Raw genomic sequence first — 24,670 nt, 5'->3', positions numbered from 1 at the left:
TTGGTGGTTGTTACGGAACGAGATGATACCTGCCTTTCTATGTAGGCTCTGAAAACAGGTGAAGAGACAATATAGAATGAAAACTATATTGTGTACGATTGTACGATTTAACCAAATCCATCTTATGATTATATGGGGCACACGGAACATATATCAACAATAAAACCCGGAAAATAACTATCTATAGCCACAAAAACATGTATAATTTCCATATCCAAAATTTTGTCTCCGTTTTGTTTCATTACAGTCTCAAATACAGTACGCTTTTATTTTGTGAATAAAAATACTCTTAATTTCCGGTCTCAATAGCTGGCTGGACATATGTAAATCAGGACTTACAGATAAGTATGGGTCGGCCCGGGGGGGAGTGGGTGGGTGATCAGGGGTGTCGGTCTCTCATAAGAACAGCGAGTTATCTGGAAAACAGAGCCCTTTGAATAACTGAGAAATATTATGGTCATATGGTTTGAAGTTGTCATACAATTAATTAAAAGAAGTGACTCATGTGGAGTTCTTCTCTGTACACTTACACACAATGTAGTTTTGTTACTCAATTATTTAAGTCTGTATCTCACGGGGTAAACATGAGGGCACCGTATGACTGGAAGGCTCATTATGCGGTGTCATTACCTTAATAGAGTAGAGAGAATTGGATTGTCCACTAGATGGCGCCAGAGCATTTCTAATAAAGAAGCTGTCGTTAAGCGTCACAGTGGACATGGCTATGAAGGCCACTCATTGTACTTTCATTCATTTATTCATTTACCTACTTTGAAAACCCCTTTAACACTTACACAAGATGTTTTATGTGAGCTCCCTTTTTGATATAAAAACCAGTGCAACTATTTTCAAACAATTAAAGTGTTAAGTGTACTTGAAAATAGTGAAAAGACAGCACTTTGTAACCAGGTTTTACGTTCCCTCAGGCCATCTTAAAAGACGGACGCTGCGGAAGTTTCTGGATTGTTTTTGTGGATGCAGTGCCACCCTGTGTTCACTGAACATGGGTAATGTTGGGATTTCTATTTTAAGGTTGTCTGTTTTTTATCCCATGACACCTGAAGGCTCAGAGTGACAACTTTTTGTTTGTTCATTGTATAGTTTTTTGTAGGTTTTTTCCCCTCGTACACTGCGACACATTTTTTTCAAATAGATGAGGAAATCATCTATCATCCCTTTAGGGGTCGCCACAGGCATCTGCTCCCATCTCACCCCATCCCTAGCATCCTCCTCTGTCACACCAACCCTCTGTATGTCCTCCTACACTACATCCATTAATCTTCTTCGTGGTCTTTCTGCCCCACCCCCAGCTCCATATTCGACAGCTCTATGCCTCGTTTACACATTTCCAGTCATTCCTCTCCAAATTGCTCCACCTGAGCTGCCCCTCTGATATGGTCATTTCTGATCTTGTTAATCCTGCTCACTCCTAGTGAAAATCTTCCTTCTTCTGCTACTTCCAGATCGGTCTCCTGCCTTTTTGTCAGTGCCACCTCACAACCAAAGATCATAGCAGGTCTCACTACCACCTTCCACCTCTGACACTCATCTCCACCCACTTCACCCTGCCTGCAATCTATTCCTCAACTGTGTTGTAAACTGTCCGTTGCGTCAGAACGTTGACCTGAGGTATTTAAATTCATCTACCTTCACTGCACCCACTCTTGCAGCTTGTTAAACCTGTGAGAGGTGAATCTTTCCAATTCTTTACTCCTTAAAACCTCTGTCAGATAATCAGACACACAGCACACAAATGTAAAGAAGCACATCCAGTTAAGCCTCGTTCAGCTGTTGGAAACAACACAGGTCACCCTCAACAACTACATGAGTTTTGTCTCCAGTCTTAGTGCTCTCAGTATACTGGTATTGTACAGCAGGCCTTAATCTGAAATTTCACAAAAAGCCCCTTTGTAAAAAAGTAATAAGTAAAGAGCACAGAGCATAGGTGTTTCAGCATTTCTTTTATAGAAACATGACTCTCTGAACAGTGCAATCCACTACACTCTTTCAAAAGGCAAAACACGGAAACGAACAGATTTTGATGAATTCCCAGCAGCACCCTAATTACTCATGAATACATGGATTTCATATAATTCACACAAAAGCACAGACACAGGGTTAGGCCGGCCACAGTAAGTGACTAACATCTACATCAATGTTTGACTCAGACATACAGTACAGGTATGAGGAGTAATGTGAGACATTTATTTGGGAATAGGTTTGTGCTACTATTTTACTTAGATACATTCAAAACTACTAACATAAAAAAAGACCTATGTGTCAATGACCAATTTCTGTCGTGAGCAGCTGGGTATCACAGCTGGTTAATATCGATTTATTCATTTATATTTTTACAGTGTGGGGTATCACAAAAGGTAAACTGATTGAAATTAAAGTGGCAAAACTGTATATATATAAATGTTTTTGAACGTGGGTGTATGGGTTGAGGGGGAGATTGAAGATCAGTAGCTCAGGTAGAAAGCGCCACACCTCAGATAAGGTGCACACAGACTACTCTTTGTTTATCTCTCTATATAAACAACAGTAGGGTGTTGTGGGGCGTCACGAGTCCCAGTGCTCGTCCTCTGCGGTGTCTGTTGCTTGCAGATTTGGGAAGTCAGTGTGTTCTGGCTGACGTCTAGCAGTCGCAGGCACGACCTACAGATACACACATAGAGGAAAGCATGGTTGACTTTCTTCCTGAAAATGTGATCGCCAACATGAGGCACAAACGGGGTCCTTTAGTAGGGTCTACAATATAACTCAAACTGCATTTTAAAAAACAATTAAAAATCTGCTGACTTTAGAGAACACTGTGACAAAACATTGCAGACTTAACTGGAATCTTGTGACAGCAGTAAGCATATTTAGAGAAGTAACTACTGAAAAGTGTGACTTTTTTTATTAGGCATTTAAAAAAAAGGAAAGAAGAAGCGCAATACTGAAAAAATAAACAAATAAAAAACACCCCAACAGCTCAACTTCATCATGGCAAGTGTAACAATGTAGCAATCATAATCATAATTTTATGTAAAATGATGAATGTTTGTGGCTCTTTGTAGAAAATCCACTCTTTGTTATATGCTGCTCATTATCTGAGAATGAATGTCAGAAAGAGGAAGAGCGTGTGTGTCTCTGTGTGTGTGTGTGTGCGCCTGTGAGTGGAAACTGCCTATCAGTGCAGTATGTCCCTGTGGGATCTTGCTGAGTTGCCTATATACACACCCAGTGTTTTTTTCCATATGGGCCACCTGTATGTTTTTCCTACATTAAAGCTGCTAAAATCAAAACACCTTGGCCTCAGTATCAACAGCTCCAACACAGAGCATACAAATTAACAATATTTTTGTGTTTTTTTTTTTAAAAAAAGCTAAAAAATGTTAAATGAAACAGCAGTACTTTTTGTCTTCCTCTCTCCTTCCCTTCTCTGCCTGCCAGACTCCCAGAGTCCCTGCACCTGTTGAACAGCGAGGTCTGTGCCATCTCAGTCCAGCACTATGAGCGTTTTCCATTCTGTGTCAGTGTGTGTGCGTGTGTGAGAGACACATGGGGATGTCTACAGTGGAGCAGATGGACTGAATATATATAACTTGAGATCTTGGGAGGATGCCAAGTGGGTGATGAAATTGTGAATATTTTAATAAGAGAAGAAGCTGTTTATCTGGTTTCATACAAGTCATAGGTATGCATTAAAAAGCAGAAATACAGTGTCCTGCAAAGGAACAAAATATTCAATTTCAAATGTTTATAACTTCATCACATGACAGGACATCATAATTTTTACTCAGTTTAAGTGTCTAATGAGGGTTTTTGTTATAAACATTCATGTGGTTGTTCCCCCACTTTGAAGAACTTTGTCTTTGCTCTCACAGAGGAGCCTGCACACTGTGTGTTGAATGGGACTTTAAATGTACTGGCCTGTAATTGGACATATGTGAGGGTGACCAGTTGGTCACTGGTTCAGGGTGAGAATGCTGGACAACAGTCTCGGGCCGGTCAACTGGTGCATCTTTAATTTGTGAACCAGTTAATAAGGTAAAGAGTGTTGTTAATAAGGCTGTATGCATTACCTTGATCGCTAAGCATCTGCTGAGCATTGCTTCCTGTCCTCCGCCTGCAAAGAGAAGCAAGAATTCAAGAATTGGGATTAAAAAAACAAAACAAAAGCCTAACATGACTTGCAAAATAATATTTGATATGCAGTGTCATTAAGCTCCGTCCACACTGGAAGTGCTTTGTTTCTTGTGCATTGCTTTGAAACTGAGGGCTGGTTGCAGATATCCCAGGCTCCAGTTGTCTGTCAATCAGCAGTATCCTGTGCTCTCATTGGTAGTTGCTTCCATCGCTTGGCTGGAAGTCCCACAAAAAAATGTGAGAAAAGTTTATCTCAGGTCCCGGCTGCTTCTATTGCCAGCGGTTATTTAACCTGTAGTCACTTGAAGTCAAATTCAGTTTCTGTGGTCTCTGGTGGGCATATTGCTGCAAACCATTTCCAGTGCGGCCGCAGCTTTAGTTCACTCCTGTTACACAAATGTTTTTTAAATATTTAGATGACAGATCACCTCTTATTCTGGTTGAACTTGCACCTGCAGTGGCCGCCTGAACGAGAGAAAAGAAGCAAAGATGTCTGCGTGCCTTTGATGGAGTCTATTCATAGCTGTGCATACATTTGTATAAGGCAATGCATGTATCTGCATCTGTGAGTATTTTGCCACTTACTGAGGAGGATGGTGATGCCAATGAGACAGAGAACAGCAGCTAGGATGAGGCCTCCGACCCGCAGTCTGTGATAGTCTGCACGAACACATCATGTTGTCCATTAGACAACAACAACAACAACAACAACTTGAAGTCACAAAATAGTCAGACAAAAGGTCAAGACTGAAATCGATGCACCAACAAGTAAATAAATATTATAGACCTTTACCCAGCAATATTCATCTTGCATTCTTCTCTTATATAAGGGTGTAACGATGACACATAAGGCATCATCTTCTTACTTTAATCAACTGACATAAGACAGTAATAAATTTACAGATAATTACCAAAGGTGAAGGGGTCATCTTCCGCTGTAGGAACAGAAATAAAGAGGATCCGTTAAAACGGGAAACAATCAGAAACATCTAAATAGTGTTATCATCAATGATATTATCAGAGGCCTAGTTACTAAATCGTGCCATGCCTAAGTGTCAGGAGGACACATTTCAAACATTAGACTCTTTTGAATGTGACGTCCAGGACTGTACTTACAGTTCTGTTCTTCTGCGAACACCAGGGACACAACTGCAAGGGATCAGACACAAAGACACGCACAACAGTGAAACAGAGCCAGACGAATCTCGTGCTGCTGAACAGAGGTCTTGAAAGTGGATGTTGATGTTAAACTATTTCATGCAGCAACCAAAGAAAGGCAATGAAATTCTCTCAGTGGCAATTCATAAATACCTCTTAAAGCTTTCGTATTTAAAATTATAAGTAAAGCTCTGTTTCATCAAATATCATCTCTAGTTTCCACTTGATGAAGCCTCGCTTCATTACCAATGGAAATCACAATGTTAGAAATTAGTTCCACATACGGTGCTGTGAAAATGTATTTCCCCCCACTTCTTCATTTCTTGTTTTTTTATTTAACATATTAATGATACTTAAATGTTTCCGATCAAACATATTTTATTATTAGACAAATATAACCAGTGTGAATACTACAATGCAATTTAAAAAAAAGGATTTTATTTATCAAGGGAGAAAAGTTATCCAAACCTATTTGACCCTGTGCGAAAGAGATATTTAAGGTCACGATAAAATATCTCGATCAGATTTCACTTAAGACTTTGACTGTTTTTTGGGGTTTTTTGTATTTTGAGCCATTCACAGGTGGACACGTGGTATGTCTAACTGAAGTGCTCTTGAGCTTTAGGGCATAAACTGATGGCTGGACATTCTCCTTCAGGACTTTCTAGTAGAGAGCAGAAAGCAGCCCAGACCATCACACTACCGCCACCATGTTTGAATCTTGTCAGCGTATAGAATATTTTCTGCAAAGTCTTGGGGGGTCATCAAGTTTTTTTTGTCAAATGTGAGAAGAACCTTTGTGTTCTTTTTGGTCAGCTGTGGTTTTCTCCTTAAAACCCTCCAATAGATGCCATTTTGGTCAATCTCTTTCTTGTTTAATCATGAACTCTGACCTTAACTAAGACTGAGGCCTGCAGTTCTTTAGTTGTTGTTCTGATTTCTTTTGTGACTTCCTGCATGATTTGTCCATGCAGTCTTGAAGTATTTTTTAATTTATGGTTTAATAACTGAGGCAATTACTTTGTCACACAGGACCAGGTAGGTTTGAATACCCTTTTTCCCTTAATAAATGACATCATCATTTAAAAAGTGCATTTTGTATTTACCCAGGTAGTCTCATCAAACCAAGACTGAAATGGCAGCCAGTGACCAGATGACATCTGTAGCCACTCATAAACTGTGCTGCCTATTTTCTCCCCCACCACGTTATCTGGAGTGCTCAAATATTTGTACAATGTGCTGACAGGAGACAGACTTGCAGGCTCTGTTAGAAGGAAGTGAAGCTAACTGGTCATGCTTTCCGATTTAACAAATGAATGAAAAGTTTCTCATTTTAGAAAAAAAAAAAAAGACATGATACAATTTTTTTACCCCACACTATATTAAAAGACTTGAGTTTTACTTACTTGTCATTAACACCAAAACACAGATCTTCAACATCTTCAGGATTTACATAAGGGCAGAAACACAAGCTCTAGTTAGTTGAAACATCCACTTAAAACGAGACAGAAACTACACGTCTGCAACTTCATGTTTCACTTGTGCATGCATGTTGACTGAAACCATTAACTTCTAGTCAGCACAAGGTTCTGGCTACTACCAGCCAACAAAGTAAACAGACATGATGCAACATTTAGCCTCACAGTGTTTTCTGAGGGGCACTAAAAGGACTAAACACACAGAGATACGCTTACAGGACATGCATCTGTCCCCTTTGAAGCACACACAAAGTCATTTGATCAAATTCGGATGGATACAAAGTGGCCCCTCCTGCTTTATTTTCACACACAGAAACTTGAGCTGATGTTGATGGACACAAAGTGCTCTAATGGAGCCTCCACAGAAGAATTACGTCTCTCGTGCATACTGCATTGCACTGCTGCCATCTTAAGGCACCAAAGCTTTAATGTTCCATAACCTGAATAGTAACTTTCTATTTGACCACAGTCTAATGTCATCATGCATTATGGACAGCTATGGTGACTGTCCAGGTGTTTGAAGTTTCCTGTCAGTTTTTTTTTAAGTCTTCTTCTTTGTAAATTAGCTTTCACTTGCAGATAAACAGGAAAAATCCACAAAAATATCGTAAGTGCACTCAAACTTCAAAGCTATTTCTGTCTGAAAAAACACAAACAAAACCGTTTAATTCAACTTTTTTTAATGGTGAACTGTGCATTGGCCAATGGAGTTATTTCTACTGTTGCCCGAGAAGCTTGGAAAGAAAAGCGTCTGGACCTCTTTAAGCTTCTTGAAGACGTTCCACCTCTCATCCAGAGCAATGGTGTTCCCTTAGAACTAAAGAAGATTCTCGGATGAGAGGTGGAACATCTTCAAGAACTTTAAAGAAGTCCAGACGCTTTTCTTTCCAAGCTCCTTAGACTAAGATGACCTGGATACATCTATAAACTTGTGTCACTGTTTATAGAGAAATATATTTCCTGAAAAGTGCACGCATATTAAACAGACTATCTGAGGTGTACGCGCTGTGTGAGGTGGGATATCAGAGCAGGGGTATCGTGCCCTCAGAAAGGACACGCCTTAAACCCCCCCCCCCCCCCCCCCCCGAAAGCTAAAAACCAGGGCAGTGATTTTCCACTTGGCATAAACATTCACACATTGGTAACCTTTACAAAAGTCTGGCATCCCCTGACATCTTGAGACAATGTGTTGGTCTGAGTTTTCAGTCATAGACTATAAGACTTTTGCAAAGATCTGGGATCTTGGCAGGATTAGTTTTTTTTTGTGTCCAAGACTCCCCCTAGATTCTTTTTGGGATTATTCTCCATCATGCTCCTGGTGGAAATTTACAAGAAGAAAAGCTGTTGATCCAGGAGGAGAAGCGGAAGGAGCTTTTAGTAACGACTGCCTTGGATTGAATTTTGTTTGCATGAGGCCAGACACAAAAGTTAAGATAACATTAAAGAGAGAGGGCTCTGACTGAGCTTTGTGGCCACCTTACACCAAACAAACCAGATGGGGGACACAAATTTAGCAAAACTGTCATGTATGCACTGCAGCATTTGTCTGTGAACTGAAAGGCTGCCATAACAGGTGATCTGAATGCACCCAAAGTTACTTGTCAAATTTGATGGCTCACTTAGCTTGTCTAAACTGTCCTGAAACCAGTAACAAGTAATTTACCCCCCTCTGTTTCTCATGAAACTACTATTTCCTGTAGTTTCATGAAAAACAAAAACAGACACCTGCCCATGATCTGATGGGTCTGTGATAAAATCTGTATTTTTCACGTGTTATATTATATACAAAATGATTAAATTGGTCAATTAATCTGCTATCTTCTAGCATTTTTGCTTGTGTGAAAGGGAGACATGGTGATCACTATAAAGAATGTAAGCAAGAAGAATGTGTCTCCCTCTTCAACTTCTGGTATTTCGGAGTTTGGCAGCAAAGAGGAGAAAAAGAAGATCAGGATGAGCGCCTCCATCGCAGTGCCTCCCCACAGCAACCCAAGGCGAGCCAGGGGGAATGCACAGTTGCTGGAAACAGGCCAACAACCACTAGAGAATGGTTTACCTTGTTAGAAAGGCACCGGGGGAGAGAGAGGTGGGAGAAACAAAGACAGAAAAAGCAGATAGAAAGACAGTAAGAGAGAACAAAGATGGAAAAAAAGGAGGGCAGCTGAAAGGTCAGGCAGGGGAGAGAAAGGTGGCGCCTCCCAGCTCCTACTGAAAGATCATATTCTAACGCAAATGTTAGTGTAGGGTGGGGCGAGGCAGAAAGAGATGAAGGTGTGTGTTCCAATCATTGTGTTCGTGACTTGTAGATAAGAACAAACCACCTGGTGTGTAAGTAAAGTGTTCACACTTGGCCAGAATATGCGGATTGTCCATGAATAACTCACATTTACACAACTACTAGATTTTTCATGTATAAAAAGAACATCAATATTCTATTTTTGTTTAAAAACCTACAAAGTAACTGGTTAATCATCCTGTTGTTTCTGATCTAATTTAGTTATGGTTTCAGGCCACTTGGAAATTACAAATGTTTCCAGAGAACCACTAAAAACCCATATTCGTGACTGCAGGCACCAACTCCCTGTGGAGCTTCTTCTGCTCCACAGATAAAGAGCTTTCTGTTCTGGCTCTCCCCGCCTGTCTCCGACTATCCCTCGCGTTTTGTTGTCAGCTCTCGGAGCATCCCACTCTTTCCTGACCTCAGGAGTGCTTTACACTCCGTCTCATGCTCTCTTGCTGCGTCCTTTCACGTCATCTTCTCCGTCCTCATCAGAAAGTGTTCAGCAATCGCATGTTTGTTTAAACACTGCTCGTTCATACAGCTCTTCTTTTATTTAAGCTCCTGTCGCCCTTCCAGTGCCCTCCAGTGGGTTTAGACCTCTCCTCTATTCTCTGCACTCTTCAGTTCCTGGACACGCTTCGTCACGTCCTTGCACTTTCCCCAGCACCCTCTCGTTTATCCCTTCCCTTACAAATTCCCTTGCAGATAGGCTCTCTACTCTATACAGTTGAGCCCATGATAAGCCTCCCATTTCCGCCCAACACTTCTTCTCCTCCCTTTTCTACAAGTGAGGTTACGCAACAAACTTCAGCTACGTTCCACTTTGACTCGTGCTAACAAGTGTGTGCAGCCTTTGCAAACTGATTTTTAAGTAATGTGAAAATTTTGTGATCAGAATTTTTTCCTCGTGCTGGTGCTACTGCAGGAAAGATCGCGGGGATCCAAAATCCACAAGGAGCGCTCCTCGGCTACCATTTAGTGTCAAGAAGATGATGTTTAGGGAATGAAATGAGCAAAGCACACAGAGATGTGAGCACTTCGGCTTTGAATGTGAGCCAACTACCAGTTCCACCAGATCATTCTTAAGCTGCTTAACCATGTTTTGAGCCACGAGGGTAAAGTACAAAATGAATCAGTGAAATAAGTACACATGTATGAAAAACACATGCATGCAGTACACTATAACTACACTCTAAGTCTTACTATCAGAACTTCCTCTACCATGTGTGCTTACAGCATGTATGACTTGGTTTCTGTTTCTGTCTTCCAACAATCCCCCCACCCCCCGTCCACCTGTTTGAACGCTGGACACTGGTGTGCTCGGGGTCGTGTAATGCACTACAAAGCCAGCTGTCTATTTTCAGACACATTTTTTTATTCCTAAATTAGAAGCAGTAAATTCCAGTATGCAACACATCCTGTACGTGTTGCAACACACCCACAGTGAAGTCTTTGTCCTGGAAGAAACACACTGCACACAGTGTGAACCCGTTTTACTGTGACCAATACTTTTCCTTAACTCGCCCAAGACAGAGCTGAACCTCCCTTCACTTTGTGACTCTGGCATTTGATGATTCTTTAGAAGTGAAAGGCTGGGAATAAAATGTCTGATCACAAATGCAACCTGAAAACAGCAACCCCGAAATGTGCTCTGTTATTGCAAAGATGTGTGGACTCGACTGATGGGTAAAGAGAAACAAATAAGGAACAGAGAAAGGAAGGAAGAGGCATGAGGTGGAAGAGATCAGCACTGGCAAAGAAAACGAACGAAGGACAAAAAAGAAAGAAAAAGAGGAAAGAAAAAAAAATCACATGATGTAAAGTTTTGAAGTAGGATTTAAGCCTCAGTCTGACAGTGAGTGGGAGAGAGGAAGATGAGGGAGAGTGTGATTGGGTAAGAGAGGGGAAGAGGAGGAACACAGAGAGGGAGTGGAGCATACTAGAGCCATGAATCACTCATGGAAACCACAGTGAGTGGATAGAAACCGTCTTCATGCTGTGCAGTCACACTCAGCAGATCAACAGAGACAGTACATTTCCATAATTTCATCTCCCCTTCCACTAATCAATCTCCCAAGTGCTGACTAGCAGCTGCTCACACAAACTTTAATAAGACCTCTATCATCTGTTTCACTTCCAACATTATCCCCGAGAAGGAAAGGAAATGCTCTGAAGGTCACGGTCACATGGCTGATCTAAAATCAATGTCTTCTTGTTGCAGTTTCTAAATTTGTGTTTGTCAGCCATTGAACTGATGCAATTAGGAAAGGTGAGCAGCAAGCGTGCTACCTAAGAGCACTCCCTTGCCCTCTCTTGTCTCTCCACTGCTGCTCCCGTTTTCTTTCCAAGCTTTTGTCATTTACATGAGGAGGAGAGGACGTCCAACCAAGTCTGTCTCAGCTAAGAAAGGAAAGAAAACTCCCTCGCAAATACTTTAACCATTTAAGTGAAGTTAATGTCATCACAAGATCATCTTATTTAGCTTCTGTCCTGTCCTCTTAGCATCTCTTTTATTATATCATCAGCCTATTATCCTAATGTGTGCCCTGCTTAGAACTTGTTAAGTAGCTTATATCACACTCAAAACAGGGAAGAACTATTGGGAGAGAGTTGATTATCATTTCCCACAGAGTACATTTGCTCTGCAGAACTCCCATCATGGCTTTGCACAACATATTTCACAGCCTCAGTGTGGTTATTTGCTTCATATCTTCCTCTGTGAGGGCTTTATTTTGGTGGAAAGTTAACTCATTTGCTCCATAACTTAACTCCTCGAGCTCTTGCAGAGTCTTCTTTGTCTGTATCTGAAACCATGATGATCAAATGATTGTTTTGATAAATTAGCAGCGTGCTATGCATGTCCTGTGCAACACAATTTGACTGACTGTGTCCTTGACCCACTCTATCCTGGTGGCACACAGTCACGTTTGCTCTTATCAGCTGGTCACACATGCCATTTTGCACTCCTGTTAAAAAGACGGAAAAGTCTAAAGTAGGAAATCTTACAACCGAAAAGATAAAGTGCGCTTTTTTTAATCCAACTCTTTATCGGTGCGATTAAATATGCTGCAAATATTTCTTTGAGTTTTTCCTCTTATCTGGTGAATTTAAACAAGGACCCATCTACAAAAAGCTGTTGTACACTAAGCCTGCTGGGCACTTTAAAAGAGAGAAGAAGGCGATGGACACGCACACGCGAAGAAGCGCGTGCAGTTCCGCTGTCCTGGCACTGGTGGGCTCGATGGAAACAGCCAAATAAACATTATAGGCGCCTGACGCTCTGCTTTTCCGCCTACGTTTTATTTATTTATTTATTTACTTATGTAAACGACAATAAACCTGAGACGTAACTCATCTTGTTTGAGCCTTTAAGTGCAGAAGAACACAATAATGAAGTTTTTTTTTTTTTTTTCAAAAGTTCTTCTTTTTTAAGATGACAACCTAAATGTTACGTGACTTCGTTAAATTAGCCCGGAATAACATGAACGCTTTCAGCTGAGGAAAAAAACCGTAACTTCATCAACAAATTCCCACAACTGAGGAAATCAGACGAGGACGTCACTGCTGTGAGATGTGAGCTAATTTCTTTGTTTCGGCACTTACCTTTGTGTGTAGCAGCGACAAGCAAATGACGAAGAAATTTCTCACGAGCGGACGGATACGTGACACTGAAACTGCGACTTCTCTCCACGCGCTGCGCCAACACCCTGCCTTCAGCACTCTGTGACGCTCAACAGGTTGGCTGGGTTTTAGGGAAAAGGGGGAAGAGTTTAAACTGCTGGAGCTTTGTTGCCGTATCCTGATCCCAGGTCAGTTTTGGGGGGTTACGTTTGTCAGCAGAAGGGTTGGCGGCTGGAGAAGAGGTGGGTGTGGAAGCTGATCCAGAGTCAGCTGTAAGCGCAGAGAGTTGGAGAGGAGGGGAATGTTTGCTTGTGGAGAAGGACGACGAGGTTTGTGGTGTCGGGGTTGGCTTTCCGCTATGTGATGTATGTTTACAAAAAACGGGCAGTAACAATGTTATAAGTGCTGTAATAATAGCATTTGTCACCATTACAGTTGTTAATATGAACACTTAAAAAAAATAACTTCTTATTTTAGTGCTGGAAATGAAAGTTTGCTAATTTGCTGTAGGGAAGTTATGAAAATGAGACTCTTGGTTAGTGACACCGACATTTATTTTGACTTTAATTTCGAATTGACTCAGGATATTTGACAGAATACACTTTTCATTATTATTCCAATAGTTTAGAGTTTGACAGCATCAGTATGGACAACTGATCAAAACAGCAGGTAGTAATGCTAAAATGCTAACTGTGTATTATTTCATCAGCTTTATACAATATTAAGAACTAAAGAAGCACCGCATGTATGGCAGACTGGATATGATGCACGGATCAGTGTGTATTTACAAAAATAAATATCACCGTATCAGCACAGAAGTGGACATTTACTTTTTCTCTTTGCATCTCCTTCTAGCAGACTGGAAGGAAGTGATGTCAAATTTGAGCAGTGCTTGATTAAAAAAAAAAAAGGATGTGTCTTCACACAAGTATCTGAGCAGGTGAGCCTCCTCTGAACCCCCCTGCTCTCAGGAGGCAGGAGATCTCCCCGCCCCATCTCCTGCCAGCTTTTATTCCTAGGCCAAAACCGGTTTGTCAAGCATCAGATCAGATTTCACTGCTGTTGTCAGTATGTTTTCTACAAAGTGACAGAGGAGTGGGAGGAAGTAATTAGTGAAGTTTCAACAGAAAGACAGAGATGGAGACAATAAATAAGAGTCGCTCAATTTATTTTACAAAGTGAGGCTTAAAAAAGACACAAAAAGAAAAGCTTACCCTCTCTTCTTGCATTTGCCATCTGTGGAGAGAAACCAGGATGTAGTCAGTCCCAACTCAATTACAGTGACCTTTTTTTTTTTCTACAGAGGTTCAGAGGCACATTTTTGTCCATGTGTGTGTTTTTGTTGCGATTACAGTACTTACAAAGCAAAAAACCGATTCCTGCACTGATCAACAAGATGGCAAAGACCAGTCCTCCAATCCGTAGTCTTTCATAGTCTGTTAGATGCAAAGCAAACACATCCGCAAATCAAGCAGAGAACCAGCACATTTTTTATTTATGATATGGATTAAACTGAACAGAATACACATTGTCATACTCTGTTCTTTTATAACGTTTTAATGAGCACATATTATTGACGTGATAGATTTCAAATTGTATATGATAAAGGAAATAAGAGGGTGTACACTTACTGTAAACAAATGAATCTTCAGACACATGAAGGAGGTGATATAAGAGAGGGAAAAAGAAGTTAGTGACAAATTTGAAATAGTCGTGAAGTGTGACAGCATTTGGTTTCCTCGAACCAGAGGAAAGAGAGAATGTAAAGCAAATGGAAATAAATAAATATGGTGTGGTCATGACATTCTGTGAAGTTATTATTAGAACTAAACAAACTGATTTATCTGCTCTGTGATGACCTTCTGCAAACAGTTTGACTCTAAAAATATTAGTCAGGGCTGCAGAAGAATGACTTTGATTGTAGGGAGAAATACATTTGTGGATGGCTTGTTCATAAACCAGGACTGCGACAAACCCATTCTCAAGGTTAGGTGCACGTAGTTTTGACCTTACTTGCTTCGGCTTCCACAAAAAGGCTGAACAGCACTGCAAGAGAAGCAAGGGTGATAAAATATGAATTCTATGGATTTTATGTGGACTTTGTCTTTAATGTCATTTTCTGCATTTCTGTTTTGTTTACCTGTGAGAAAAGCCACAAGAGTGAGATGGCCCATCTTCGACACAACTGAACGAGACAGACAGAGAGAAAGGGTGAGACACGATTGCGAGACATCGCTTTTTCTCACACGCATACATAAGAGAGCCAAACAGCGCACGCTCTGCCCTCTCCTTGGGAAGATTGCCCTTGCCGTGCGAGAGGTCGGTGTCTCGTCAGCAGGGATGCACTCTGAGTGTTTGGAGAGTAAACAGCGGATCGCTTTTTGTTATGGGGGGGAACCCAGCGGGTCCTTTCCCTCAGCCTACGCTCAGCTCTACAAATGTTCATTGCAACTGGATGAATGCTGTCATGTGCTTTCCAGTATCGTTTGTTTTGGAAGTTACATGCTCAGTGGAAAAAAAAAAAGAAAGAAAAAGTTTTGCAGTCTTTTAAAATGTATGGTGTCCGAAGAAATTAACCTCAGCGTCATCCCCGAGTTCTAAATGACCTTGGAAGACCTCCGGGCTGGCAAGAGTCAAGGCATTTTAGAAATTTAGCACCTTTTCTCTTGTTGGCTCTGCTTCTCTCTTTAACAGCCATGCCTCTTTTCAAACCCAGCACAAGATAAAAGACACCTCATGCTTTTAAAACAGATCAAAAAACACCTTGATGCATAAATATGCCGTCTGATTTTTTTCATCATGCGTTAATCCAAAATCACAACTGCACAGAGTGATAATGGAGTTTCACCAGGAATGGGAAAATTTTGGATAAAACCCATCAAAGATGAAAAAAAAAGATACAGTAGGAACAGCACAGACAGTGGCTGCAGTGGACAGTTTTCATTGTTTTTAGCACTCAGTCTTACTTCAGCTCTTTGTTCTTCTCTATGGCTCACTGATGGACCAATGTCAGCAAAAGCATGAGTAGTACTAGGCAGGTAGACAGGCTGGCTGAAGCTACATTGAGACTGCAAGTGCGCTACAATGACTGAATTATAATTTCCCCATCAGAAAACAGCAGCAACACACAGAGCACTGAAACACATTCACTTGTGCTTTATAAGATCATTGATTTAATCCATTTCAGAAGGTGGTTACTTTTGCATTTTAATCACATGAACATTTCCTTGAGGTTATTTCAATTACAGTGTAATAGCTGTTAAGTCACTGCTGTACAGAACCTGAATCTTAAAGACTTTTCAATTCTGAATGTGCAAAGAAGATCTTAGATATCAACAGCTTAGATATCATTACAGAGTCAGTGCATATTTATAGAGTCCTATAAATGAACCAAATATCCTAGATGCCCTTCACAAGTCTATAAAACATCAGATTTGCTAAGTAATCTCTTAAAGCAAGCTAAGCCCACCTACACCTTCACTGAACAGTAACTAAAAAGAATCACAACCTTAGCGCCTGATTCCTAAGTCCTAATTCCCATCCTGCCTCGCTGCACCATACCTGTGCTTACCTGAGCTGGTGGTTCAGTAGCAGTGGTGTGTGCGGTGACAATGTTCCAAGACACTGTCTTGTTAAAAGCGTCTTTCTTATTTTACCTGAATAAGTGCTCCCTCCTCCTCCTCCTCCTCCTCCTCCTCTTTATTTGGGATATAAACAATTGTGTGTACACGTGTCCGGTGTGGATGCGAGATTGGCTGCTGTGTTGACGCATTTACACATATATCAGAGACCAGAGTCAGTGTTGTTACATAAACATCTGCGTGTGTATGGGGATAGCAGGAACAAAGCCTGTCATAATGTCCCTCAGAGAGGACATTCTTACATGTAGTTGAGAAACTCTGTTATATATGTTGGTAGACGTTATTATCATGCTCTAAGCTAAGCACTTCTTTAAACTGCAAAGGATGCTTTGACATAACAGTGAGAGTCAATGAATCCTTTAATTAGAGTCATAAGTGGTCCCTGCTGCTCTCAGAGTGGATAAAAAAATACACTCCCTTACTCTCTGACACAATAGAATATAGGTACACCTTGCTAGCAACAGGTTAGGTCCCTTTTGCCTTCAAAATTGCCTCAATTCTTTAATTTCCGAAAGATCAGCAGTTTCTGAATTACTCAGACCAGCCGGTCATGCCTTCTTCAAAGTCACTTACATCACCTTTCGTCCTCATTCTGATGCTGGTTTGAATTTCAGGAGGTCATCTTGACCATGTCTACATGTCTAAATGCATTGAGTTTTTGTTCCAAGAGGGATTTTCTGGCATCTTTTCAGAAACACTAAATGATTTGTGTTTCTTGGGTGTTGCTTTACAAGTTGAAGCTTCAGCTCCGTACACAGATTTATCTATTAATAAAGATTGGCTAGGCCCCTCCATGATCTTAATGTGCTTCTTCTTTGGCCCTTTGTTGCCTTGGCAGTATGTTTTGGGTCACTGTCATGGCAGGAGACCCATCCACTAGAAGAGAATAGAATAGCCCTTTATTGTCATTGTACATGTAGAGTGTGTTCTGGCTGTGGGAAATAGGTTTTCATGATCATCCACAACCAATGAGGAAAGATCTTGCATGGAGATTCAGACTGAGGGCGATTGATAGTCTTTTTATATTTCTTCCATTCCCGAGTAATTACAGCAACACTTGTCACCTTCTCAGCAAGCTTCTTGGTGATGGTCATGTTGCTCAGTCCATTGTGTGTGTCTCTAATCTTGTCCCTTACATCCTTTTACAGTTTTTTGGTCTTTCTCATGGAGGTGGGGAGCTTGGGATGGAAGAAATTGTTTCTGTGGACAGGTGTGCTTTGTACACACGATGGACACATAGCCAAGCTGTGGGAGCCAGAATTCTGTCTGAGTTATTGGAGATCAAATATTTATTTCAGTCAGTGACCTGCAAACCATTTTATGTGTGTTTCTGGATTTTTGTTTGATATTCTGTCTCTCTTCATTAAAAAATTAAAATACCAACTCTACCAATACCAGCCTTAATTATTACGGCGTACCTCTAAACGTAGCCTTAGACAAAGAGATGCTGGTGCGACTTTGTGTCGTACATGTTACATTTCATTTCCTTTATTGTCTTATTTTTGTTATTTGAGGATCTGCTAAGTTTCCAGGTATCCCAAGTGCTCATCTTTCTGTGGAATATATTGCACATTCTTTGGTCCGATGGTTGCTGGGCATTTTCCGTTTACATGTCCTGGGCAGGATATAGAGGTTATTCAGACAAGAAAACATTCGGCTTTCTCCTTGGTTAACAGAGAGCATAAACAAAAACACAGTTTTCAAATTGTGATGCGTTTTTTTTTTTTTTTTAATGAGGTGTGTTTGTGTGCAAGTATGCTGGTTAGTTATCTGTGTAGCTTTTCTTTGGTGTTACAATTTTTCATGCCGTGTAGTGGTGTCATTCCTTGTTCTGTCACACAGTGGAAAAAAAGCCAAAGTAGACTGTATCCGTCTGATAACTGCGAGGTTAGAAAAGAGAGACTGTGACACAGACACAAGAATGTAAAGTGTGTGTGCTGAGTTTTTGGTCTATGGGATAGTGAAATACACATGACAGCAGCACAGCTGATGACAAGAAAGGAAAATGGGGGAGTGAATTTAAAAAAAGAGTGTGAAAAGCTAAAATCCAACATTTTTTTCACATTCCAATGCTATCTTATGTTTAGTTTAACTAATTTAAATCCATTAATGGTTTAAAGTTATTTCTTATACAGTTAAATCACATTATTAAGCATACAGGAGTAAAAGAATGAGGCACTCAATAACAGCTGTGTGTCTGGTGTCTGTCTGCATAAAGGACTACTTGCTTGTCATAAGAGAGGTTAAATAAAGGTCACTTTGTTCCATGACATTGGCATGTCACTGATAGAATTACAGGACATGTCCTGTACAATATGTAAAGGATACATGGTATTTCCTTTTGTGAAGATAAGAGGTTTCTACCTGCAGACACGGTTTTCTTCTTCTCTGGCCTCCTATCTATATTAAAGAACATTTTAACGGCAATAAGAAACCATAGTAAAGTTTATCCTCGAATGGGTATGAAATTACTCTGAAACTACCCCAGGTCAATATAATGTAATATTGTTCTTTGACACTGAATCTGCTGAAAGTCTGGTTCTTTTCTTTAAATACTGTAAAAGTAAAACAAGCCCTCAAAAATAACATTTACAGTCTCAGGACTTCATTGCATTCAATTTTCTGTCAGTTTGTACAGAACTCAGAATGAAAGCATTTTCTGCTCCGTCTTCATGGACTACATTACAGAAGCTCGCTCAATTGATTTCACTTGCAGACTTTAAAAGACGTACAAATGACCTTGTGAAATCATCACTGGGAACTAGTTCCTGTTTTTGATATGACTGTGTAGACATTAGACAATTTTTGTTCTTTTTATGTTTTGTTTTTTTATTGTTGTAATTTTAATGTTTGTCTGAAACAGGTATCTCTTGTATTTGAAACACTGAGTCTCAGTGGGACTACCTAATAAATAAAGGTTAAATAAATAATGTCAGCTACTTGTTCTGGAGACATAATGTTTAATTATTAAAGCATGGCATAAACCAAAATCTTTATAAAATCTTTATCTTATGTTTAGGGAGCAAAATTTAGATTTCAAATTTCTCAGGAGCTCTCCAAAGGGGGACAAATCCTCCTTGAATGTACAAAAAACAGAGGGTGTCTCTAAAAGTTGTAAAAACTACAAAACTGATTGTTTGCCCCACAACTAACCCAACTCAGCTTAGTTATAGTTTAACCATCGTTTCTCTCAATATCATGGAACAAGTTAAATAGTTTCATTGTATTTGACAAAGGTCATCTTGAGATGACACACTGAACAGTGGACACACACACGTGCGTCTCTGTTATGGTGGTATTTGAGGGTGTTTTTCCATAAACAGGAGAAAGAAAGGTGTGAGGACAGGTAAGCTTACGTAATAGTTAGAAGTCAGACCTAGAAATGTGTGTAAGGATAATAATCCTCACACATAATTATGCTTACAATGATATTGGTATGATGTGATTATAATGATAACATAAGAATAACAATAAAAGCCTAACAATAACAATAAAAATGATAAAGCCCTTCAAAATAAAGTCCCAGCATGGTTTATACACAAACAGAAAGTCATTCAGATTTACTAGGTGGTGGCCACATGAGAGTCCCGTGTGTTTTGACAGTTAGATGTGTCTTTAATCCCAGCCAGAGCTAAGAAATAAAATTGAGGAATATAACCTGACTGGCTCCTAAACATGTCCATTATTTTCCTCATTCTTTTAGTCATGCTAACACCACGGGCTAAGATGAGACAGAATATGACAGAAACCTATCATGGAGTGAGCCGAGGTGCAGATGAGCAGCTGAATCAACACTTTGCTCCATCCTACCTCACTGTATCAACTAAAAGTTGAGGGAGAATTCTCTCCTGCTGATCTCACTCTCTCTCTTTCTTTCTTTCTCTCTCCCTCTCTGTCTGTGTGTGTGCTTTGCTGGGCTCGTCAGTCAGGTGTCACAACACACAGCAGAGTAAGTGAAGATCACAGTCAAAGGCAATCAAATGGCAGGGTAAGTGCTGTATTACTAATGAGAGATTTGGTCCCTGTTTTATGCACCCAAACGTGGCATGTTTTATGAGTAGCAATGTTTTAGTGAAGTTGGAGTGAACTTTAAAAACATTAAGTTTAGAAATAAATGGTTAATTTATTGGAAATGTTATGAGCAGATTACTTAGACTGACATGAAGGTGGAAAGTTAAAAAAGGCAAATACAAGTAGGGGGTAGCTGATCCTGAGACAAACTGTATTCACCACCAGGGGGAAGCAAAACACAAGAGGTCGACAGAGGAGATTTACTTCATTAAATCTATGCTGAAGTGGCAAAAACTGCAGTTCAATACAGACTCTTGTGATAAAAAGTCAAATTTTAGAGGATTAAAAAGCACATTTACTTACTGTAAAAAGCCTTTGTATGGTTTAACCATTCATAACAACACTTAGATGGGTAGTTTATTTATTTATGTATTTATTATCATTTATTATCAGTAGTAGTAGTAGTAGTAGCATATATGAGGCCACCTCTGGCTTCACAAAACCCAACATGGCTCAGTTTTCTCTGGTATCTACTGCCTACTGTTATATGCTAATAAGGCACTCTGAGAGTAGTTAATATAGTTAAGCATACTGTAACTCAAACTTGTGTATAAAACATTGTATGTGCAGATATAACACAGTGGAGTTCCATCAGGACAAGTAAGGCAAGCGTTAATTGCCTTGTCGAATTTTAAAATAGACATAAATTAAACAACACCAAAAAAGGGGATCTTTCTCCTGTCATTTCAGGCAGTGCTGTCATAAAGCTCCTTGCCTGTTTACATCCATCCTGTACATTATCCTTTACATTATCGCCATCTTGAGGATACAGTTGGATATTGCCGCTCAAAGCTCTGATTGTTTTGTGCTCATAGGAAACTGTAGCTGTCTCTGTTTTACGGGTGTATCAGTCTCCTGTTGCAACCCGTTCTCACTCCCGAGGCGTAAAATACTGACGATTTGTCACGTCCCTTAACTTCTCATGCTGACGCTAAAGGTACCCTTCCACGTTTTTATGTGACGCTGTGGGTTGTCAATTCATTCCAATATGATCCCGCTCGCGGCGATCAGAGACGCTTCAAGCAGAGGCTCCAGCCATCTATTTACTCCAATAATAACCCCGTCACGGCGAAACATGACGCCGTGAAGCACAATCTAACTATAGAACCGGGGACCCTCTCCGCGAACGGGTTTTTCTCCCGAATTTAATGCTTTCTTTTAATGACATCGTTAACATTTCTCAACAAAAAAACATGAGAGTATCACTGATAATTCAACAATAAAATCGCTTCATGTTGTGGCCATCACACAGTGTTTTCCAAAGTGATTCACGATCTGAAAGTGCGCAGATTTAACGTACATAATCCTTTGTTAGGTTTATTATTTTCATTTCACACGTAAAACACATTTATAGATTAATTCACCACTCCTGTTAGTTTTGGATGCGCTCGGCTCCAACCAATCAGACGCAACCGGTGTAAGCAAAGGATGATGGGAGAACGGAGAGACCCGTTTATAAGAATAAGAAAATGAGGCGGAACTGATTGATTCTAATGCAGGTATGTAAAAAATACATATATTTAAAGTAATACCTTGAAGTGTGTTTCAAAGTTTGTTTTTCGTAAAAGCTTCAAACAAGCAGAGGTGACTGATCTCGGAAACGATTTAATGCATTTAAAAATGGCTACAGCTACCGTCAGCATGCTTGCTAGGTAACCTACCTACACGTGGCTACTGCAGCATTAGCCATTTAATCAAACGTTGGATTAAATCTATTACAAACGTTAAAGGACTTGTGTGTTGCAAAATACCCTCACATGGTGCGTAAAGCAGTTTTTGCGCTAAGAGTTCTGCTAGCTCGTTATAAACGGCTGATGCTAACGTTAATTGCTAACGTTAACCGGAGCACCAAGACTGAAAATCATTTGAGTTGCGTTAGTTATGTGTTTATGTCACTGAGTTCTGCAAAATCTCTTTCCTCTTTAGCTTGAAAATGAGTGATTCAGAGGATCCCGAGCTGGAGGAAGAGCTTCAGGCTGCTGACGAACTCCTTCAAGATATGCAGGTAAAGTAAACGTTATATTATTAATTTTTATTTATTTATTTTATTTTATTTAATTTTATTTTATTAATTTTTTTAAATAAATTTTTATATATGTGTATATACAAGTTTATGTCAAATTAAGTTGGTTAACTTAAGATGTTTGATAATCTTTGCTTTAATCATAGACTGTATTTTAGGTGTTCCCTTTGTTCCTTGTTAATTGCATAGAATGATGCACAGAGTGAACCTCAGCCAAGACCAGTGCGCTGGAAAAAACGTGACAGACAGGGAGATTTTATTCCTCAAAGACCATCAACCAGTCGAAGTACTACTTGCATGCCACGTGGTCAGTGTTCACACAACCATTGGTTTTATCTCACAACTTGTTTTCACCAAAGAATTTCAGTAATTAAATATTCTTCAATCTCTTTCCCCCCCCCCCCCAGTGTCCAGAGATCAGCATCAATGTCCACGTGAAGAAACTAGTTATGTTACCAGTGTCAACCCAACAAAAGGTACTTTACCTTCTTGTATATATTGTGATTTCTGTTTACTTTTATATTTGTTGTTATAGTTGAGTTAGGCAGGGCTTTTGTGCAGTCCTAAGAAACATACTGCCTAGGGTGTTTTTCACTATGTGGAAGAGATTCTTCCTTTCTTTATTTTTTTTCTGTTAGTGTATGGAACTGAGGTGCTCCGTCAGGAGCTCCTTCAGTTGTTGGAGGATGGAGAAGAGGACGCAGCCATGACTTGTGAGACGTCGTCTGAGTCAGCTGCTACTCACTGGGCGATTAGAAATATGGTGTCCTCGCAAAAGTGGAAAGAGGCCAGGCCTTGTCTTATAGACAATATGTTAGCTACTCTGGATCCACAGTCACACAGTGTGTGTCAGTGTGGCAAACAAGTAGTTGTGAGGTGTCTGGACTGCCTTCCTCTTCCATTCCTTTGTGCTGACTGTGATATTGCAGTTCACACACGCTTTGTCCTGCACAACAGAGAGGCAGTAACAGGAGGGTTTTTGCAGCCTTCATCAGAGTTTCACAAGCCAATAGGTACGGTTTTTAAGTATTATGCGTTTCTTGCTATGTACTATGAGTGGGTGCTGTTATTGTATATTTATTGTGTATCAGTTAATTTCCAATTCTTTTTATATATATATATATTGTGTGTTTTAATGTTAGTTCGGCTGTTGCCTGTCCAAAGGCCAGACCGTGTGTGACTGCCCAGCAGGTAACGTTGAGGTTTCACCCGGCTCAATTGTGGCTCTTGTAACCATAAATGGTAAGTTGCCCTTTTGTCACACACTACATACACAATAGATGTGTTTGGAGGTTTAATTGCAAATTGTGCATTGCTATCTTGGTTTGAATTGCCCTCGGCCCGCAGTATGTATGTATGTGGGCACCTGTCAAAGGTCATTTGGATTTACCAGATCAATTTGAAAACAACATGAAATCTTCACAACATGAAAAAAATGAATGGTTTGAGCCATGACTGAATTTATCCTTATCCTTTCTAAAGGCCGTTATAACCTTGCACTGCCAGTGGTGAGATGCACCAGCTGTGACCTAATGTGGTCCCCCTCAGTTAAGGACATCCTGGGTAGTGGATATTGGCCTGGCACCTTAAATTTCTGCACCCTGTTTTCAATGGATGTCTTTCAGTCTTTCTATGACATTAAGAAGGCTGCACCAGGGATGTCACTTAAGGCATTTGTCAAAATGCTGGATGAAAGAACAGCCCATTTTGGAAGGGTGAGTTTCTAAATTTGTTTAAGGAAATTGTGCAAATCAATGTTTATGATGACTGTCCTTGAATATTCTGTTGTATGCCCTCTATGTAAAAGACTGGCCGAATATCAGCTGATGCCTTCAGTAAAAGTTTCTTGGAGTGGAGTGCTGTAAAGTTTGAGGTGGACAGGATGTGCAAGGAGCCATGCTTTAGCTGCCCTGCCTGCACTCCAGACGTGCTTGCCGTCTCAGTTGATGGAAACCGTAAGCTTTATCGCTTTCAATCTAATGCAAGGTACGTTATGCATTGTGTACATAAATCAAATATGGATTTGTAGAAAAATGTATTTTAATGTTTCTTTTCAAACAACTGTCACTGTGTTTGTTCAGCACTTCAGAGCAGGGGAACTTTGAAGGTGTCTTCATTGAAAAAGATGAGGACGTTGCTGAGTTTGTGAAATACATCCAGAGACACACAAGTCATGTAAGATACACATATATATTAGTGCTGTTAGCGTTAATCTTGTTAAAATGACGTTAATGCCATAACCATATACACATACGTGTGTGTG

General features: G+C 40.1%; 3 protein-coding genes across 3 annotated transcripts; 1 reads left to right on the top strand and 2 right to left on the bottom strand.

Annotated features, from left to right (window-relative positions):
• Positions 1 to 1,942: 1,942 nt before the first annotated feature.
• On the bottom strand, positions 1,943 to 12,814 carry fxyd3 (FXYD domain containing ion transport regulator 3). The gene is made up of 8 exons (XM_003443685.5): positions 12,655 to 12,814; positions 6,699 to 6,732; positions 5,251 to 5,283; positions 5,046 to 5,069; positions 4,720 to 4,794; positions 4,563 to 4,599; positions 4,071 to 4,114; positions 1,943 to 2,658 (listed from the first exon to the last, which is right to left on the bottom strand). The coding sequence occupies exons 2-8, from the start codon at positions 6,730 to 6,732 to the stop codon at positions 2,639 to 2,641; spliced, it is 267 nt and encodes an 88-aa protein (XP_003443733.1). The 5' UTR covers positions 12,655 to 12,814; the 3' UTR covers positions 1,943 to 2,638.
• Positions 12,815 to 13,208: 394 nt separating this feature from the next.
• fxyd11 (FXYD domain containing ion transport regulator 11) lies at positions 13,209 to 16,357 on the bottom strand. Its single transcript, XM_013270466.3, has 7 exons — positions 16,244 to 16,357; positions 14,813 to 14,857; positions 14,686 to 14,718; positions 14,304 to 14,318; positions 14,034 to 14,108; positions 13,887 to 13,908; positions 13,209 to 13,749 (listed from the first exon to the last, which is right to left on the bottom strand). Exons 2-7 carry the CDS (start codon positions 14,844 to 14,846, stop codon positions 13,719 to 13,721), a joined length of 210 nt encoding a protein of 69 aa, XP_013125920.1. The 5' UTR covers positions 14,847 to 14,857; positions 16,244 to 16,357; the 3' UTR covers positions 13,209 to 13,718.
• Positions 16,358 to 21,952: 5,595 nt separating this feature from the next.
• Positions 21,953 to 23,930, top strand: LOC112848246 (uncharacterized). The gene is made up of 7 exons (XM_025911694.1): positions 21,953 to 22,036; positions 22,311 to 22,389; positions 22,597 to 22,714; positions 22,815 to 22,883; positions 23,046 to 23,420; positions 23,550 to 23,649; positions 23,890 to 23,930. Exons 1-6 carry the CDS (start codon positions 21,993 to 21,995, stop codon positions 23,585 to 23,587), a joined length of 723 nt encoding a protein of 240 aa, XP_025767479.1. The 5' UTR covers positions 21,953 to 21,992; the 3' UTR covers positions 23,588 to 23,649; positions 23,890 to 23,930.
• Positions 23,931 to 24,670: the final 740 nt, after the last annotated feature.

Source organism: Oreochromis niloticus, linkage group LG11 (assembly GCF_001858045.2).
Source record: "Oreochromis niloticus isolate F11D_XX linkage group LG11, O_niloticus_UMD_NMBU, whole genome shotgun sequence".
NCBI lineage: Eukaryota > Metazoa > Chordata > Actinopteri > Cichliformes > Cichlidae > Oreochromis > Oreochromis niloticus.
This window is presented reverse-complemented; position numbering and strand designations above follow the sequence as displayed.

Coding starts and splice junctions, on each gene's coding strand:
- LOC112848246 (XM_025911694.1), top strand. CDS start 21,993: ATGCATTTAAAAATGGCTACAGCTACCGTCAGCATGCTTGCTAG. Junction 22,390..22,596: donor AACTCCTTCAAGATATGCAG/GTAAAGTAAACG, acceptor TTAATTGCATAG/AATGATGCACAGAGTGAACC. Junction 23,421..23,549: donor AGAGTTTCACAAGCCAATAG/GTACGGTTTTTA, acceptor TTTTAATGTTAG/TTCGGCTGTTGCCTGTCCAA.
- fxyd11 (XM_013270466.3), bottom strand. CDS start 14,846: ATGGGCCATCTCACTCTTGTGGCTTTTCTCACAG. Junction 13,909..14,033: donor AGGAATCGGTTTTTTGCTTT/GTAAGTACTGTA, acceptor TTCTCTCCACAG/ATGGCAAATGCAAGAAGAGA. Junction 13,750..13,886: donor GGCAAATGCAAGAAGAGAGG/GTAAGCTTTTCT, acceptor GTCACTTTGTAG/AAAACATACTGACAACAGCA.
- fxyd3 (XM_003443685.5), bottom strand. CDS start 6,732: ATGTTGAAGATCTGTGTTTTGGTGTTAATGACAA. Junction 5,284..6,698: donor TGTTTTGGTGTTAATGACAA/GTAAGTAAAACT, acceptor GATCCCTTGCAG/TTGTGTCCCTGGTGTTCGCA. Junction 4,795..5,045: donor AGATGACCCCTTCACCTTTG/GTAATTATCTGT, acceptor GTGTTCGTGCAG/ACTATCACAGACTGCGGGTC.